Source organism: Opisthocomus hoazin, chromosome 2 (genome assembly GCF_030867145.1).
Source record: "Opisthocomus hoazin isolate bOpiHoa1 chromosome 2, bOpiHoa1.hap1, whole genome shotgun sequence".
Taxonomy (NCBI): Eukaryota; Metazoa; Chordata; class Aves; order Opisthocomiformes; family Opisthocomidae; genus Opisthocomus; species Opisthocomus hoazin.
The window spans coordinates 53,103,671-53,122,310 of record NC_134415.1 but is presented as its reverse complement, the minus strand read 5'-3'; the positions used below and the strand labels follow the sequence as shown (position 1 = coordinate 53,122,310).

Sequence of the window (18,640 nt, the reverse complement as noted above, 5' to 3'; positions counted from 1 at the left end):
CGCTGTTACACTAAAGAATTTATGAATTAATAAGGAAAATAACTACCAAACTAGAAGGTGTTTTTGCAGTTAACACAACACGCCAGTGTCTACTGAGAATCAGCACTGGCTTCTTTGACAATGTTATGCAGGTCACTTATGGCACTTCTCAGCTGCCCCATTAATTTTGGCCACTCTGCAAATGTGAGGTTATTTTAGTCTACAGCCAGGCAGTGAAATTGCATCATGAAAAGCTACAGACCAGACTGCTTGAGTTTTTTAACCTCTGTTTTGCTTTCATCCCCAGGGCTGGCTGTAACAGATACTGTGTTCCCATAAAATGGGGGAAGGAAGTGAGGAGGAGTGCAGTGAGGCATGCCAAAAAATAGCTTCCTGTAGTGGTAATGGAGGCCAACAAGCAACTTTTGGAAAGCTCACCTTTTCACCCCGCTGCCTAATCATCTCCAGTCTCTGGGGTTTAATATTGTAGAAGAAATCACAGAAATTCACACAGACCACCTCCTCCTCCCAGGAGGATGAGGAGTAACAGCTATGTCAGCCAGCTGCGTTTTTGCCACTCCTGCAATGTTCGCTGGATGGCAAGCAAGCCTTGTTTGCCCACAGGGCATATTTGGGAGCGATTATCCCTTTGCTTCCTAGTTTCCTAATGTCAAAGCAAGTTTTGAAATCATGCTCAGAAACAATAAATCACTACAAGACTGCATTCAGTGATCACAAACAACTTCAACTTAAGATGAACACATTCTTTGGTGATTAACTATTACTGAAAATAAAAAAATCTCTAAAAACAGCTATAAGTAAACATTTTCAAATCAAACTATGCATCTGTGGACAGAGGGCATTAAACCACCACGCAGACTAAAAGAGACGCATTTAAGTCATCAATTTAACTAAAGATGGATAAAAGACTTATGGCAAGGGAAAATGGGAGAGCAGTCAGGCTGGACAATAGCAGCTGCGGATTCGAGGAGATCTGTAGCCCTTCTGCTCCACAAGTGCTTCCCTGATCTGTAACGCTATGGTGCGTCACAGAGCTGAGGAGCCATGTGAATCGAGACAAGACACAGGTAAAGCTGCCTGCAATATAGTGCTGACTAAACAGTAATGTCTGTTACTCATCTTGGTTACAACCCGTCACTTGCATTTTTCCCTTTACTTGCCACCGGCTGCAATTTAGCAGAGCAGGTCTCCATTAGGGTGAACCAGACAGACCTGTTAGAACAGCAGAGTGTAAATTATGCTCGTCGAGGACAAGACTGCAAAACTTGTACACGGAAAGGGAGCAGGCAATTTCTAAGACAGCTGGAAGAGGAAACTGGGAAAATAAAAAAAACCACAAAGCGGTGGCTGAGTGGAGTCTCTATTCACCTGGCTCATCTGGACTTCAGCTATACTTCATAAAACTCAAATCAGTTTATCTTGAATAAGAAACTCACTGTACCAACTTCATTTTTAAATGTAAAAATTATATCAAATACATAATGAAAAGTGTACAATGAGGATAAGCAAGGTCCTTGGGAAAAGGAACCTGAAATGCAACAGACAAGTCCAGCTTTGAAGTGGCATTTCCAAACACCCTCTGCAAAAATCAGGACAATTTTCTAGAGAAAGTTCACAGGCCACTCAGGTGTCTGTCAGAGAGCTGTCTCTAATGCAGAATTTCTTTTATTCTACCATGAGCACGTAAAAAGGGGCCCAATACTTACACCTGCAATGCAACTTATAAGACCATGATGGCTACAGAAGCATTACTTTCACCTCTGTGATCTGTGTTGGCATCACAACATTCAGACCTATCATTAGGTCGCTGCTATTTTTACAGCAGATAATGGTATAAGAAATCTCCAAGTCTGCAGATTAAATGACAGTAAAGCAGGGACAGCCAACAGAAAGTATCAGTACCAACTTAATGTTTTAGATTTTAAAAATAAATGAACTCCAAGTTATTTTCTAAAGTTCCTGGCAGTTGTAAATCTAGCACCGATTTCAAACATAGAACCAACTGTAGCAAACAAGTCCTTCTCATGCCTGTAATAGCTCACTATTAGTCAGAAAATCAAAGCCTACAGAAGTCTGCATGAGGACTGAATTCTTATATATTTACGACAAGTGTTTAGTTCTTCTCTTAGGCACGTACATTCATCTACAGCATGATGTATAGGTGGGACAACATCTACAAAACAGAGTCTGGGAGACACATGGAGCACCCAGACCTGACGACGATGGCAACAGCAACCACAAACTATGGCAAGCAATCAGACCTTGCTGGTCTCCAGGAGAGAGCAATAATTTGCACATATAGCCATTTATATACTGGGGCTCCTTTCTGGGAGTTACGTTCTTCTTTCCAACGCAGTCTCACCTTGCTGATGGCAAGAGGAAGTTTGTGTATACTCCAAGAGGATTTTGCTTCTGTGTATTTATTTGATGTAACTGAGTTTGCCTACACCCTGCCTCAGACTTCTTTCTTACCCTACCAAAGATTACCTACATAAGAAGCAATCCTTAGAGATTCCCTTACAGGAAAAACTTTAAATTAAAGACACCTGTACCTGTGTGTCTAGAAAGTCTCAAATATTTCAACAAAGAGAACATCTCCACAATGAGTTAACTAAAAATATTTAAAGAATGAGAAACGTTCCTCACTTAATCAGGTGCCCCATCTATAAACCAAGAAAACAAAGACTTTGGATTAAAACAATCTTCCAACTTACAATATTCAAAGTGTGGACAGACAAGGGTTTTTTACTATTTTCTACAGCTCAAAAAGCACTAACCAACTTCTTTTATAATTCTACAGGTCAGTTCAAAACCAAACTAACTAAATGTTAACAGAAATGCTATTAATTTATGCTGCACAAATTGATCTAATCTGTTAAACGGTTTCAGGAGCTTCCTATTATGGGCTACACCTACAGTCAACTAGTCCTGAGCTACCAATGCAGTAAAAAATCAATTGCAAGATAAAACGTATTGAAACTAGATGTGTTAATTTGAGAATACCAAACTAGTATTACAGTAAGGCTCCAAGGTAACTCAGCATACGACTGTATCAGGTCCTTGCACCTTTCCTACAAAACTTACAACTGGCTTTTCAACTGACTACAACGGAGACTGGACAAAACCAATTCAGTACGAAAAACTGTTCACAGTTAAAGCTGTGCTGCCCCTCCCCTTGCCAGGTCAACCATGTTTTCTGTGGACAGGAAAGGCCCAGTTTCTCTTCAGACCTTCACAGTCACCAGCTGGCAGGGAAATCTTTATAAACTTCAGAAAGTTAAAATATTACATTGTGACAGGATTACCCTTGCACACCTAATATAATACAAAGACATTTGGGGCTTTAACAACGATCTAGGTGCATTAAGAATACACTTTACACAGATCAGAGGGGAGAAGTTTTATAGAAGTCTGGTTTACAAAAAGTATTCTTTAACAGGTAAATATGTGTATTGTTAGAGTTTTCTGCTCTTCTGAAATTAAAACATTATAAAGCAATGTTCATAAATTAACCTGTATTAAAAGTACATTAGACTATTAGGTAGTACTTGTTTATTCAATTTCGTAATTTACCAGCGTAACAACAGGCATACTGGTGAGAACTGGTTCCTCTTAACAGCTGGTTAGAGGAACTCTACTTGTCAACATCGTATGAGTAACTCCAAGTTAGAAAAACTCTGCTTCCAGCAGAGCAGTGGGTAACTTGGGCTTGTCCTCAAGGAGGACTCTAAAACACAAAGTATTTTCAATCCCTGAAACAGCGAAATGTCACAGACTTACTAACTCCAGGAACACTAAAACACTTTGCCTGCTACGGCTGCACAGTTTTACTAAGTAGTTATGCCGTATCTTCAGCAATCCCCGTGGATTACTAGTTTACTTTTTACACAGCACTCTTTTTGGAACATACAGCATGACACAACTTACACTATTTCACAATTAAAAGCAGGAAGGTGACAACAAGGATCAGCAGCTCTGAGGTCTGCCCTGAACCCATCACTAAATCACAGTACGATTTTTGGACCAGTCTGTCAGTTCGTGTTCCCCTCCACCTCCCAATTTGTAACACAGAACTAGTAACTCTTCAGTGAGGGAACGGTTACATTCACTCACAAGTCGTCGTTCCCCCCCCCCCCTTTTTTTTCCCCAGTGTTTTTCAGTCCTCTGAAGCAAGTACCAAGCACGGTTGTGGAGCTGTGTGGGGAGGACAGACTGAAGCCCAGCATTTTTAACTCTTGCAGTTGTGTCACAAATACTCTGAGTAGATGTAGACTGAAGGATTGGTTGCTGTCACCCTGGCACAGTATTTTTGGAACTAGTTAGGAAGGCCAGGGCTGCCTGGAGAAAGGATTTGAATTTCCAGCAGCTGCAGGAGAGAAAGGGAGGGAGGAACAGAGGTCCTTTCACCAGGAACAGGACTCTGGTTTTCTGCGCATGGGGACTGAAAGGTGGCAAAGATAACGTCAGTCAGACCTTAATCTGCATAAAAAAAGATCCAGTTAAACGTGTAAGGTGTAATCTGGCAAGAAAATGACGTTAAATATGGATCTGGTGAGAGATTCTTGTATGAAGCAAAACAACAACAACAAAAAAACCCAACTGAAAGCACCCTTTCCTACCTGACTAGCAGCGCCAGGGTAAGGGAGAAAAAGAACAATGGTGACATTCAACAGACACCCGCTGGAAAGTGCAATTTATGGAAAGAAATGGAAAACAGTCCCCCTTCCCAGCCAGAGTAAATAAATGAAGATGTAAAACGCATGCATTCAAAAAAAATAGAACCCTGCTAATAATGCACTTCTAATTCAGTGACACCCCCTCCCCCCTCGCATTCCTCCCCACCACCACCCCAGTCCTCACCCCGGTCTCCCAGCCTGAAGGTGACCTGCCCCCACAAAAACATCGTTAACCCCCTAGGCACATTAATACACAGCATCATCATCATCATCATCATCATCATTATCAGCATCATCATCACCCGACTAGTATCACCATTATGAGAAGCGGAGAGAGAGAAGAATGTTACTCGACCTTTCGTCCCCTGCATGTTGCCTGTCAGAGTCGGGCATGTTTGGGTCAAGAACTGGGTTTGGGGGTTTGGAGAACAGGCTTTCAAAGGCCATTGTGCTGGCTGTGGTGTGGTGAGGAGGAGGGAGGTGGAGGAAGGCAGGACACTGCCGCTGCCCGTGGTGCGGAGGGAGGAGGAGGAGGTGGCGGCGGCGGCGCGCACAGCCGCTCTGGGGGCGGCTCGGTGAGGAGGAGGGTCGGGTCCCTCAGTGAGGAGAGATGATGAAGGTTTCACTCACGGTTACTTAGTGAGACACTAACGGGCACTCAGTGCAGGGCGAGGCTGCACAGGCTGAGCCCGGCCGCCCCGCGCGGGCAGGAAGGCGGAGGAGGCGGCGGCGGCGGCGGCTCGGAGGAGCAGGCCCGGGGCACAGGAGAACGAGAGAACACACACACGGGGGAAGGGAGGTGCTGGTGGCCGGAGATGGCTGCCCTAATTCTTCCTTACAAACATGGCGCCCGCTCGAGGCACTCTCACAAAATGGCGGCAGCGGCGACGGCGGCGGCAGCGACGGCGGCGGAGGAGGAGGAAGAGAACGGCGGCGGCGGCGGCAGCGACCCCCGGCGCTCGCCCCCAGCTCGCTCAGCGGCCGCGGACCGCACGCGCCGCCGCCACCACTGCGTCTTCCGCGCCCTTCGGGGCAGCGATGGCGTCGCCTCGCGCTGGCCGCCGCCGCCGCCGCCCGCTAACACGCTCCTCCTCCTCCGACGCCGCCGCCCCTCCCCCGGCGCGCCGCCGTTGGCTGGCACCGCCCCGCGTCACCGCGCCAGCCAGGCCGCCCATTGGCGGCGGCGCACCGCCCGTCACGCCGCCGTGACGTATGAGCGCGCGCGCGCGCCAGAGGAGAGGGGAGGGGCTGTCGCGAAGGGAGGGGGAGGGGGGCGGGGCCCCGCCGCGCCGCGTGCGGGGCTGGCGTCACGTGCGCGCCGCGCCGGCCGTTATGGCGGCGCTCCCCGTTATGGCGCTTCCGGGCCGCTCACTCCCCCGCGCGCCTCGTGGGCAGCTTCCGCCCCGCGCCGCCTCGCGAGAGCCGAGCTCGGAGCCCCCGCCCCGCCCCGGTCGCCATTGCGCTTCCTGGGGCTGCCGCTGCGCCCGGCCCCGGCAGGCCCTCCCTTCCCAGGGCAGGCCGGGCCTCCCGCCCGCCCTCGGGAGCGTCGGGCCGCTGAGCCCGGCTCCAGCCGGCTCCCGAGTCGGACGTTTTTAGTGAAAGCAAGCGCTCCCCGCCCCGATGGTGCTGTCGGAGCTGTCGTCCGCCCGAGGTAAAGGCCGCCACCCCGCCCTTCCTCAGGCTGGGAGGCGCTGGGACGAGGGGCCTGGAAAAATGGGCACCTCAGGCGGGACCGGCCTTAAGTTGTTGCTTAGGGAAGGGGTTACTGGCTGGGGCATGGTAAAACCCGGTATTGAGGAGGTCAAGAGACGATAGACTTTGGTGTAGGCTGAGGGATGAGACACTTCTGCTTGCATCACTTCAGTGACAATTCTCTTCATAAAACAGGAGGAAATTCAAAACTCATTAAGAAATCCTCAATAGAGCTGCAGAAGAAGGCATTACCAAAGCGAATAATGTAATGAAAGACAACTCCCACCAACTTGTAACTGTTGATGATTCTATCGTTAAGAGTTTGACTTTGTGCTGTCACTGGGGCAGGCCTGACCTGCGCCTGCAACAGCCGTGCTGGATCACAGCCCATTGCAGGCTGGCCTTGTCCGCGTTCTTACTGCTCCATAACCCAGTAACATGGCCAGCAGCTCTCAGCATCCCTTCCTGTGCACGCTGTTTTGCATTTTCAGTGAATTTCCTCCTCGCATCTCCAGGGTCAGTACCTTCACGTCAGGACAGGCTTGTCCAACTCAAATGAATAACATCAGCTGCAAGTGTTGTCACCTCATTGCTCATCATTGATTCCATAAACTTTATGTGTCTGTTTACAACAACGCTGGCACCAAGATGGAGATGTCCCACCTGCTAGGCCTCCACACGCTGAGAGCTCGCCACTTATTCCTGCCCCAGTTCTGCTGACTCTCAGCAGTTCATAGTCCCCAGGAGAACCTTGTTTGTTGTTCTCCAACCGTTTTAATGATATTTCTTTTTAACATTGTCTTTTGAGGGACTTTGTCAAAGCTCTTTGGAAAAATCCCAAAAAGGTTACATCAACTTATTTTCCTTTACAGGCTAGTCTCTCTAGCTTGCAGGGCTTTTTGGGACATATGACTCTCTTTTTCCAGTGCCAGCAATCCTAGCAAAAAATTAAATAAAATAAAAAAAGAACACCCACATCGGTTCTCATTTGGGAGAGACATTTTTTCCCCTTACACAGAGGCAAAGCATGGCCTCACACCCACCATAAAGTAAGAGTCCTCTCTCTGTGGTCTCACACACCAGGCTGGTGCCTGAGCAAGATAGGCAGGGCAGAAGATCACAGCCACGTTCTGCCGAGGGTCCAGATCATCACAGAAAGCCAAGCCTGAGCTAGAGACCAGCACTGCTACAGCTCGGGAGTGAAATAGGGCTCCAGGGAGCGTGGGAGAGGTGTGGGTGGTGGCCTCAGGTGGGAGTGGTGAGGGCCATTAGGGCTAATTAAGGCTAATTAGTCCCATAAATGTGAGCATCTCAGTGTTGTGTGCAGCCTGGGAGCCAATACCTACAGGGTTCAGCACTATGTCCCCAGGCAATGGGCAAAAAAGGGATTTCAAATTTAGAGTAAAATCCTGGCTTCTGCTTTTCTTGCAGTGTGCAGGTGCAAAAATCTCTTTTAAACAAACAAAAATATGTTGGCAGGAGCAGGGAGTAGCTGTTTGTTTAAATATCCCTACGTGTGTTTGTGTTGTCAGGGAAAAAAGGTAGGCTTGTGAGAAGCTCCTGACTGGCTCTTTTTTTTAAAGTATAACTAACTAAATTTGGCAGTAGCAGCTAAATGAATTCCCCAGTATGCTCTCTCAGATATCACAAATATACTGGGATCTGGGGTATGGTGTAGAGGGCGTAGCAACATACCTAGCAACCATAACAAATAAAAATGTCATGGTTCAGCTCTTCATTAGGCCTGTAACAGGATTAATAAGTGTTTTGGCATGTGTGCTCTTGCTTTCGCTTCAGCAAGGATTCACACAATGTGAATCTGTGGGGTGGGAGGAGACATGGCAGCACTCATGGATGTGCCATGCACCAGGCGCGGACTTCTCAGGGATGCTAGCTAGGTAATAAAAGTCAGATTTTAACCTGCAGTTGAAAATAACCTGATGTTCTCTTGTGTGATGAAGAGAGAAGTATCATTCTTTTGTTTGCAGGGATCTATCTCGTTAGCCTGGAAGTGAGGAGAAGCACAGTGATGGATGCGCAGGATTTGGATGCTGGGCAGGGAAAGGCCCATCAGGAATGTATTGCGGAGGAGGATGATGTGTAGGAGGAGAAAATAATGGGGCATGAAGCCACGGTTGTCTCTTCTTGCTCCTGCCCTGAGGCTGGGGCCTGTCTCCCCTCACAGGGTGAAGAGCAGAGGGAGCACTTTTGCATACAGACCCCAGAAACTCAAAGGTGCCGTATTTCTCTCCTGGCACCTCGGCAGGCACTGCATAGCCTCTCTCCAAGGCCACCTCCACGTGAGGTCCTCAGCCTTTGTATCCTCACTCCCCAGCCATGTGGGGTGAGAAACGGCAGCTTTGGAGCTTGGGCAGGGTGGCCAACCCCTCCCGGGGCACGCGGAGCACATCTGGAGTCTGCTGTGCTGGGGACCGCCTGCCTTCAGCCCGTGGAAGGGGAGCAGAGGCAAACCAGCTATTTTTTGGGCTCCCAAATATTATTAGCTCAGAGAAAAGTTGTGTTTACCAGGGCCAGAAGAGCCTCTCTGCACATTCCAGGCTCAGGAAGTCTGCAAGATGCTGGAGCAGCCGCTCTGGCAGGGGAAAAAAAAAGAAAATCTCCTTTAGTCAGCTCAAATGCTGGCCAGAGGTTTGCAGCCCAGTCCAGACACTGGAGAGCCGACCTTAAACGTTTCTGGGGCTGAAAGGGAGATCTGCAGCCAGCTGATGCTGGGAGAGATGGCTGAGCTTCCCAGCTCCGGTCCTGGCCCTCAAGGCGGGCGAGAAGCGGCTGGGAGGACGGGCACGGCTTTGCAAGCCCCGGCGTCGTGCCAGCCCGACCCGGAGAGGGGAAACCAGTTCACCCTGGCCTCGGGAATTAGGAAAATGTTGTCAGTTTGGGGCTGTGCTGCGAGGAAAAGCCTCCAGTGCAAGGCTAGGCGCCCGTCTCCAGCCTTGTTAGCCGGTTAAAGCATCAGATGGAAACTATTCTGCCCCATCAGGAACTTACCCTCGTACGGACTCCATTTTTTTGGCTCCCAGCAGCGATTTTTTGTGGCGTACAAGGACGCAGCCGGCCGCCTCTGCAGCGCTGCTCACTTACCTAAGGCGCTAATTTGAAACACGCGCTGGGCTGGGTTCACAGGGATAACTGCTCCCTTTCCTGGATGAAACACAACTTGGCCGGGGTCCGGGTAGCTCCAAGGAAAACCTTGTCACCTGCTGCTCGGGGCATCCCGGGATGCAGGCACACAGCAGAGCGGTCCAGTGGCGCGTCCTGCCCATTCCCTGTCCCTCCTCTGGCGGTGCCCAGCATTGTCCTCCAATGGCAGGCCTGGCTGTGCGCTGAGCTGGCACGTGCAGGATTTCACCCCCAGCGTCCCAGGGGGAGAAGGTAAGGGTGGGCTTCCTCAGGCGTACCTCCACAGACCAAATTTTCTCCATGTGTTTTTCTTCTCCCCATATCCTGGTACCCTCTGGTTTGCCTTTGTCGGGGTCCCGTACGCCTGTGGTTGCACTTGCCTCTACCTCTGCTCTTATGCCACAGAGCTTTAAAGGGCATTTTCCCTCGGCAGTCATCTGTCCCCCTGCACGCTGAGGAAATAAAACCAGGCACGGCCCTTGCCATCCCTATTGCAACCCAGTTTCTTTCGCAGCACAACCTCCTGCAGGGCCTTCCCTGGCCAGGTCCAAAAAGCCTTCTCCTTCCCTTTGCTGAGGCCAGCTGCATGGTGACACCCACCCATGCCACCCCAGGATTAACGGGGTGTTCTCAGCAGGACAGGGAGGTCCTCCTGCCTTGGGAGAGGAGAGGGCATCTCAGCATTCTTTGAGAGAGGCAGCACTGAGCTGCCCTACCAGCTGCTCCTTTCTCCTCTCCTGATGGTCCTCCTGGGCTTTGTGCTCCTGCAGCTGGTGGTGGTGGAGAGGGGTGGCCCGACTCCAGCGGGAGCGCAGATGCCTGCCGAGCAGCAGACCCACCTTTAGGTGGGGTTGCCCACCTTTAGATGGGGGTGCTGGAGATCCATGGGTCTTTCCTCACTTTTTGGGTCTTTCCCTGTGGATCTCCAGCAACCCCCAGGTCTGCTGCTCAGCAGGCATCTGTGCTCCTGCTGGAGTCGGTTCACCCCTCTCCACCACCACCTGTTTTTGAAAGCAGCTACGCTTTCAGAAAAGCATTTTATTTTAAATTTTCTTTTTAAAAGCACTCAGTTGGAGGAACAAGCCTGTTAGGTTTTATTTTCCCTCCCCCAGTGCAACCCTGGGATGCATTTCCCTGCCCGGCTCTGCCGTCCAGCTGGAGCGCCCGCCAACCCAAACATCCTCCATCCGCCGTGCCCGTCTCTGGCAGCCCTGTGCCGACAGCAGCAAGGAGCAGGCACTGAATGTCCCTCCTTGTTTTGCGGGGAGAGGTCCTGCCCCCCTCCTGAGCTCCCACGGAAAAGCTGTACCCCCCAAAAAATCCAAGAGCTCAATACCCCAAAGGATGCAGCACAGACCGGTCTTGTGAAGTCTCTTCCCCTGGGGCAAGGAATGGGAAGGATTTTGGTGGGTGCAGCTCAGCGCACACACCATGCCCCCAAAGTGGACTCTGCCCCACTGCGTTTTGGGGGGGGGTTGGGGCAGCAGCAGGCTCCTCTTCCTGGAGGTCTCTGGAGGATGCTTGGGGGGAAGGATGCTCGGGAATGAGCTGCCCTGCCACCAGCCAGCCCCCTCCAAACAATGCAAGACAGAAAAATAACGGTAAGGGAGGCAGGTTCTTGCCCCACAGACCCCGATTCCCCGCCCCGGACGGCTCCGGCTGAGTATCGTCCCCTGGCCACACGCGTCAGCTACTTTGCGCCTGCTCAGAGGCTATATCATTGTTTAATTGTACTAAAACCAGCATAATGAAGAAACATGCATAACGTCAGGGTTTTGTGGTTAACATGCACAAGCGCTGGGCTGAGGAACAGGTACTGAGGGGGAATGGAAGACCGGGGAGGTGTGCCCCCCCAGCACGTATTACAGCTGAACCCAACCTATTCCTGGAGCTGCTTACACACTGCGGGGTGGAGGCTGCGGCTGGTTGAAAAAATGAAATATTCACACCTCGAGCTCCCTCGACGCAAGCACCAAGCACAGCCGAAGCCCTCCCCGAGGTCGCGGTGGGGCGGGGGGATGCACATGTGCGACCCAGTTCAGGAGGTTTAAGGAGCTGCTGCCCACGGGCTGAAGCATGGGATGGCCCCGGCCCATCGCTCATCTGCAGGGCTTGGGGACTCCTCCTTCACCCAGCAGCAACGTCCTGCTTGCCAAGGAGGGCTCCGAGGCCCACCCACATCTTGTAAGAATGGATGTTCAGGGATTTTTTCCGTTCCCAGTCAATCCTGGGGGACTGAGATGCCGGACCAGACCCCTCCCCTCAGGCTGCCTTGGGTTTTCTCGGCATCCCAAGGGGAGCAGAGCCATGTTTCTACAGGGCTGGGGTCAGTGCAAGCAAGCGCGGGCCAGCGGGGAGGAGCGCGGTAGCCCCTATGAGCCTCCCTCCTCCTGCATGCACCAGCTTAACGTATTTCCTAAAGGAAAGAAAAGGAATTTAAAAGGAAAAGGGGCCATGGATTCTATCCACTGTTTTCTGTGCTGTGTAGGTGCCGAGTCTGCGGGACATCGTCATTCTGGAGCCTCAGCTGAGGATGATGCTCTGCTCCCACGCCCCAGCAAGCGGGTAACCCCTTCACCCGATTTATTTTGCATCTCGTTTGCTTTTTTCCCCCCACATAGGTGGGTGTAAAAGCTGCCTGGGCAGAATAACCTTAACACAGAGGGGAGGATGGTTGGCTGCAGAGAGGCTTCAGCGTGGGATGTCACCTGGAGCTCCCATTACATGCTTGCCTCCAGGGCTAGCGCTTTCGGGTGGAGGATGCTAAGCGGGGACAGTCATCATCAGGGAAACTGTCCCTGCTCCCGCTTCCCCTAAAACTCATAGGCGGAGACGAAGACAGTGATTTTGGACATGTGCTTGGCCTGGAAGACACGGTCCAGGTACTCGGACATGTCCACGTCCACCTGGATGGTCTGGGGACCCTTGAGACTCTGCACCAGGATTAGCTCCCCAGTCTGCCGGTCTGACCGCTGCATCACGAAGTGGCCACGGTTGTTGCCGCCCACAATGCCGAAGCGCAGGCTGTCGGGTCCCGGCCGGCCGGGCGCCGCCGCCGTGGCCATGCGGAAGAGCGGGGTGGGCGTCAGCAGGTTGGATGGCAGGGGAAGGTAGTGGAAGGAGATGGTTTTGGGTGCTTGGTGGCATGACCGGCTCTCCATTGGGCAGGGGTTGCGCTCACACTGGCTGCAAAGGCAAAAGCGGGAGGGAGGCTTTCAAGGAGCCCCAGGGATACAGGGTCCATGTCCCCAACCTCGGTGGCACTGGATCTGCGTGGATGCTATGCACGTGGTTTTGGGACCCAGCACCCAAAAAAACAAAGCAAGGACAGGTTTTGCACCCCGCTGCACTTACAAAGGTGATGTTTTGACGTAGGTGACGTTGCCAGCGGGCTGGGGGCACTGGGGACTGACGCACTGGAAGCTGCCCCCCGTGTTGATGCAGGTGGTCCCCCTCGTGCAGTTGTCCTGGGACAGGGCGCACTCATCGATGTCTGCAAAACAGGGGCAGGCAGTGGGTCAAGCCCACCAGAGAGCTCAAACTGACCCCGTTGAGGGGTTCCTTTTGATGGAAATTAGGCAAAAGAACCTTGAAAAGGGTCAGACATCAAATATGATCAAAAAAGTATGCGAGTATGGCTGAAATCACTTAAGTTGCCTAAAATCCCATTCTGCGCCTGCTCTCCGCTCCCCAAGCTCTGCCCTGGGCCAGAAGGATTAAAGCAGCGCTCTCACAACAGGAGGGCAGTTTATTTTCCTAACTTTCTGCTAAGTTGTTTGAAAACACCATCTCTTTTTATTTACTAAACACCATCGTGACCACTAAGATACCTGGCAATAAACTCAGGATCTTTGAATGCAGATATTTGCTGGGAGCATTAGCAAGATGCTATGAAACATGCAGAAATCGGGGAGAAAAGGAGAAAGTCTGAGCTTTCTCACCATGAACTGCAATAATCAACACTATAGCATGAAAAAGATCCCCGGTTTACAGGAGGAGACTTTCATATGCACAGTTCTGGCCACCCACCATCCCTAACCACTGCTGCTTTGCTTTGTTCTCAACCCGCACCCCAACTCCCCTGTTTTAGGAGGAGAAGCTGCCGGCCTCCGAGCTGACCCTTTGCCACCTAATTCTTGACTTTTAACGCTCTTTGTGTTTCTACTCGGGGACGCCCTGTTCACAGGGGGCAGCTCCACCACTGCAGCGGGGCTCCCGTGCTCTTTTTCAACGAGATGCAGCCCCAAAGGATTGCGTGTGTTTGCCAGCGCTTGAACCTCCATCATTTTCCTCCCCTTGGCACCCAGCGCGGGAACCACCTCTCTGTGCAAACCTGCTGAGACTTTTGCATGTGGAGATGCTTGCAAACGAGGAGAGAAAAGGGGAAGGGGGAAAAAAAAAAAGCAATTGTGCATGTTGGGAAAAAGTGACAAACCCACATGTTTCCAGACCCCCTCACCTTCGCAGCTCTTGCCGTCGCCCAGGAGGACGTACCCGGCGGGGCAGGCGCAGCGGTAGGAGCCGGGGAGGTTGACGCAGGCGTGGGCGCAGAGCCGGGGACCCCCCTCCCTCTTGTACACCTCGCACTCGTTGAGGTCTGCGGAGAGACGAGGGGAGCGGGTGCACGGCCGAGACCCCGCAGCCCACCCCGCCGCATCCCCCCCAGCGCAGCTCACCCTGGCAGAGGCCGTTGGCGGCCGTGCCGCTCATGTGGAAACCGGGCTCGCAGCTGCAGTGCTGGGTCCGGTCGATCTGGGCGCAGCGGGGCTGGCGGCTGAACGCCGGGTCGTCTGTCACGCTCCAGGCAGGGGGAGCTGGGGGGGCACACACCGTGGGGTGGGGTTTGAAATTGAGGTGGGGTGCCGAAATATGCCCGGAGGGTGGCAGGTCACCCTCCCCGGCGAGGGGTCACCCACCCGTCTGCGCCTGGTACTGGCAGGCAGCTCCGGTCCACTGCTGGGGGCAGAGGCACTTGTACTGGTTCAGCCCCTCCAGGCACGTCCCGCCGTTCTGGCAGGGGCTGCTGGAGCACTCATTGATCTCTGCAAAAAAAGGAGCAGGCACATTTCTCTTTATTTTATTTGGAGAAGCAAGGCACAGGAGCACCGCATGCACCGGGCCACTTTGGTACCCCACGGCACATTGTAACCATGTATTTTGCCGAGCTCAGGCACCGGCTGTTTCTGATGCTGCAGCGCTGTCGCGGTGCAATGGTTTGCTACGGCGCAGGGAGCCATCGCAGCACCGATGCCTTTGCCCCTCGTCTCCGCTGCTGTGCTGCAGGTGAGGCTCCAGCTGTAATTTCCAGCTTTCCTTGAGGATGAGAAACCCCAAATCACCAGGGCTGGGAGCCACAGCACCACTGGGATGTTGGCTCGCTGGGACTCAGGGACAGCTGCAATACCTCCCCATTTGGTGAACGCCAATAATCCCCCATGTTTAAATAGACCCAAATTGCATCCCACTCTTGCAAACGACATCCGTGGGCAGCCCTGGATGCAAAGCAGCCCTATGACCGCAGCCGCCTGCCTGGCAGCCTTGCCATGGCAGCCCAGAGCAGTACCTGCGCAGCGGGGCTCCTGCCCAGTCCAGCTGCCGTTGGCCTGGCACGTCCGCGTGCTGGAGCCCAGGAGCTGGAAGCCCGGGTCGCAGGTGAAGTGAACCTCGTGCTCCACCAAGTATTTGGTGCCAAACTTCCTCCCGTCCACAGGCGCTTGCAGGGCAGGGCAGGAGGCTGCAAGAGCACCGCAGGGAGGGGGTCAGTGTTCAGGCAGGTGCTTTGGGGTTCACCCAGTTCCTCCAAGACCTCCTCTTTAACTGTTATTTTCCTCAAATATTGGCCTGCTGAGGTTAACCAGTAACATCCAGCCCCACAGTGAAAGCCCAGAAGGGATGCTGGGGCTGAGCATCCCTGGCAAGTGGTTTGGTGGCATTCTCGCCACCTGTCTCATGCTCCCAGCACAGGACTGCAGCTCTTTTGCTGCAGACACGGTTTTCCAGCCCACTCGACCCCAGTGCTTTGCCAGGAGCTCTCTGTTTCACAGCTAAGGGCTTTTGAGCCTCCCCATATCTTACCAGGCTGGAGAAGTGCTCGAATTCACAAGTACAAAATGCCAACATGGATACAGGTATCTCCACCCATGGAGATCACAGAATCACAGAATGGTAGGTGTTGGAAGGGACCTCTGTGGGTCATCTAGTCCAACGCCCCTGCCGAAGCAGGGTCACCTACAGCAGGCTGCACAAGACCTTGTCCAGGCGGGTCTTGAATGTCTCCAGAGAAGGAGACTCCACAACCTCCCTGGGCAGTGTGTTCCAGGGCTCTGTCACCCTCAGAGGGAAGAAGTTCTTCCTCATGTTCAGCTGGAACTTCCTATGCTTCAGTTTGTGCCCGCTGCCCCTTGTCTTGTCACTGGGCACCACTGAAAAGAGTCTGACCCCATCCTCCTGACACCCACCCTTCAGATATTTATAGGCATTTATAAGGTCCCCTCTCAGCCTTCTCTTCTTCAGCCTAAACAAGCCCAGCTCCCTCAGCCTGTCCTTGTAGGAGAGATGCTCCAGTCCCCTCATCATCCTCATAGCCCTCCGCTGGACTCTCTCCAGTACCTCCTCGTCTTTCTTGAACTGGGGAGCCCAGAACTGGACAGAGTACTGCAGATGAGGCCTCACCAGGGCAGGGTAGAGGGGAAGGAGAACCTCCCTCAACCTGCTGGCCACACTCTTCTTGATGCACCCCAGGATCCCATTGGCCTTCTTGGCCCAACCCTCCTCCCATGCCCAAACCTCCACCCATCACAGCCCTGAACATCCCGACCTGCCCACCCCAGTGTCCTCCGAGGGCATAAAAGCAACTGGTGGGACGCAGGGAGGACTCACCAGCCGGTGGCTCAGCGGCAGCTTTGGCCAGGGAGGCATGCAGGGTGCTCAGCCGGCTCTTCATCACGCGGAGGCCCTCGGTGAAGCGCGTCTCCTGCCCCTTCAGCAGCTGCTGCATCTGCCGGATGGCGGCCAGGAGCTGCTGCCTGCTGAGGCAGCTCTGCGGGGATGGGGCGGCCACTCAGCGTGGGGACACTGCTCCGGCCCCCACACCACTGCGCCAGCCGGGACCCAACCTGCGGCACACAGCCTGCCCTGGCCACGGCGGGGTGCTCGCACAGGAGCTCTGCGGCATCAAAGGTCCCCTGAGATATCTGATTTTATTTTTTTCCCCCCCGTTTACCCAGATGCAGGAGAGTTTTTAGGCTATGCAAGAACTCCTTAGCTCGGGCATGCTCTCCTACATCTACATGGGTAGTGCAGCGCTACAAGCAGGGCTGTAATCACTTTGTTAGCCCTGGGAGAGATGCCATAACTCATGTTTCATCCTGCTGGAGCTAGAGCCCTGTCCCACTTCCACATTACAAAATAAGAGGAAAACATCTGTCTTGTGAGTTCTGCTGGGGCCAGGAACACTGGTGGGACTCCTGCCTGCAAACCAATCACTGCCACGGGACTGACTCATGCAGGAGACGGGCATCGTTATTATAGGTTTCCTGCGGAATTGACTTAAAAACGAAGAAAAGGAGCAAGAGCTGAGCAAAGCCACGGCAGTTTTAGAGCTGAGATTTGCAGAGCGCACGGAGAGAGAACACAGAGGGCCTGGGTGACACAAGGCTGGGGCAAAGGAGCTCCTCCTGGGCAAAGCGAGCAGAGCTGCTGGGCACCGGCCCACCTGGCCCAAGGGATTTCTTTCTCCCCACAGCCACACTGTGCAGGGGTGAAATTATTCTCCTTTCCCAATAGCTACCCAGGTTTTACCAAGAAGAAATAAAAGCCAGCCCGAGCGGCGAGCTGTCCTCTGCTGCCCTCGGCGCAGTTTTTGGGGGTGATGGCCTGCCGGTGGGGACGAGCCGATCTTTGGGGTGCACCGCACCGAGAGGGAGGGAGGCAGAAGCAAACTGATGCCCGGCACGTAGCTCGCTTGAATAAACAGATCTTTGTTAGGGCTGGTTTTTAACTTCAAGAGCCAGCGTGAGCTTCCCACGGGATGCTGAACGGCAGCAAACGCCCGCTCCCCTGTCAAACCGGGAGGATCCATCGCCCCCGGTGTGCTCGGTGGCGACTTCAGGTGCGGGGTAAGAGGGAAACAAAAAGAGCCCAAAAGAAACCGGGCCCGGTTTAAGCCCCGTTTAAGCTCCCCCCCCACCTCGGCTTTGCCCACCTGTTTGCTGGGGCCGGGGTCGGAGCAGCCGGGCTGCGAGGGCGGGCGGCCGCGGGAGAGGAGGGGAGGGGAGGGGAGACCTTTTCCACCCCGGCAAGCCCTTCCGAGGGGGTCCCCGCCGCCCCCCGGGCCCCGCTCACCTGGGGCGCCGGCGCCGCCGGGACCAGCAGCAGCAGCAGCAGCGGCGGCAGCAGCGGCGGCGGGAGGCGGCCCCGAGCCCCCGGCATGGTCCGGCGGCCGGCGCGGCTCTCGTCCGCCGAGGAAGGGGAGAGCTCTCCCGGGCGCCGGCGGCCGCCCCTCCCCGCCCCGGCCGAGCTCTCCCTCCCGCGCCGCCCCCGCCCCACGCGCGGCCGCGCTCCCCCGCGGAGCGGCACGCGGCGCTCACACCCACCCCGCCGCGGCGGGCGGGGGGGGGGGGGGAGCCGGGTCCCCCCCCGCCCCGCCGCCGGCCTCCGCCCGGGGGACGCTGCGGGCACCCCCTCGGGATGCCCCGCGCAGCACCGCGACGCTTCCGGCACCCCCCGCCCACGCGTGCGACCGCCCCGCACGGCCCCCCGCACAGCCGGCGCTCCGCGCGGCCCGGCGCCGCTCTCCGGCGGCGTTCGGGGGCCGCTCGGTGCTGTTTTGCAGAGAAAGCTGTTTCTGCCGCTGCAGGCACGGACCCCGCTCCCCACCCCGACACCCCCTGCCCGGCCCGGCACCCCCGCGGGAGAGGCGGGAGGCGGCCGGGCGGTGCGCGGGGTCTCTGCTCCATCTGCTGGGCACGGCGGTCCGGGCGGCTGCTGCAGAGCAGCCCCTGCCACGCACAGAGCAGAAATCCCCCCCACACCCCCCAACGGAGACGGGGCAGCCGCGCAGGGCCCAGCCGTCGCAGGGCGGCTCCGTCCCTCCCGGGACCCCCCCTCCTTCCCGACTCCTGTCTCCCCGT

The 18,640-nt window shown here is 54.4% G+C and overlaps 2 protein-coding genes across 2 annotated transcripts in view; both read right to left on the bottom strand.

Annotated features, from left to right (window-relative positions):
* The window catches only part of ZC3H6 (zinc finger CCCH-type containing 6), a 29,872-nt gene extending 24,138 nt beyond the window's left edge, over positions 1–5,734 (bottom strand). The window contains exon 1 of the mRNA XM_009931292.2: positions 5,032–5,734. Within this exon, the coding sequence (XP_009929594.2) occupies positions 5,032–5,123 (92 nt within the window). The 5' untranslated portion in view covers positions 5,124–5,734. The remainder of the gene's footprint in view (positions 1–5,031) is intronic.
* A 5,490-nt stretch (positions 5,735–11,224) lies between these two features.
* On the bottom strand, positions 11,225–18,007 carry FBLN7 (fibulin 7). The gene is made up of 8 exons (XM_075446304.1): positions 17,853–18,007; positions 16,389–16,548; positions 15,073–15,243; positions 14,426–14,551; positions 14,186–14,323; positions 13,969–14,106; positions 12,864–13,002; positions 11,225–12,695 (listed from the first exon to the last, which is right to left on the bottom strand). The coding sequence occupies exons 1-8, from the start codon at positions 17,937–17,939 to the stop codon at positions 12,323–12,325; spliced, it is 1,332 nt and encodes a 443-aa protein (XP_075302419.1). The 5' UTR covers positions 17,940–18,007; the 3' UTR covers positions 11,225–12,322.
* Between the last annotated feature and the right edge of the window lie 633 nt (positions 18,008–18,640).

Coding starts and splice junctions, on each gene's coding strand:
- FBLN7 (XM_075446304.1), bottom strand. CDS start 17,939: ATGCCGGGGGCTCGGGGCCGCCTCCCGCCGCCGCTGCTGCCGCCGCTG. Junction 15,244..16,388: donor TGCCGCTGAGCCACCGGCTG/GTGAGTCCTCCC, acceptor GTGCTCTTGCAG/CCTCCTGCCCTGCCCTGCAA. Junction 13,003..13,968: donor CGACGGCAAGAGCTGCGAAG/GTGAGGGGGTCT, acceptor CCTGTTTTGCAG/ACATCGATGAGTGCGCCCTG.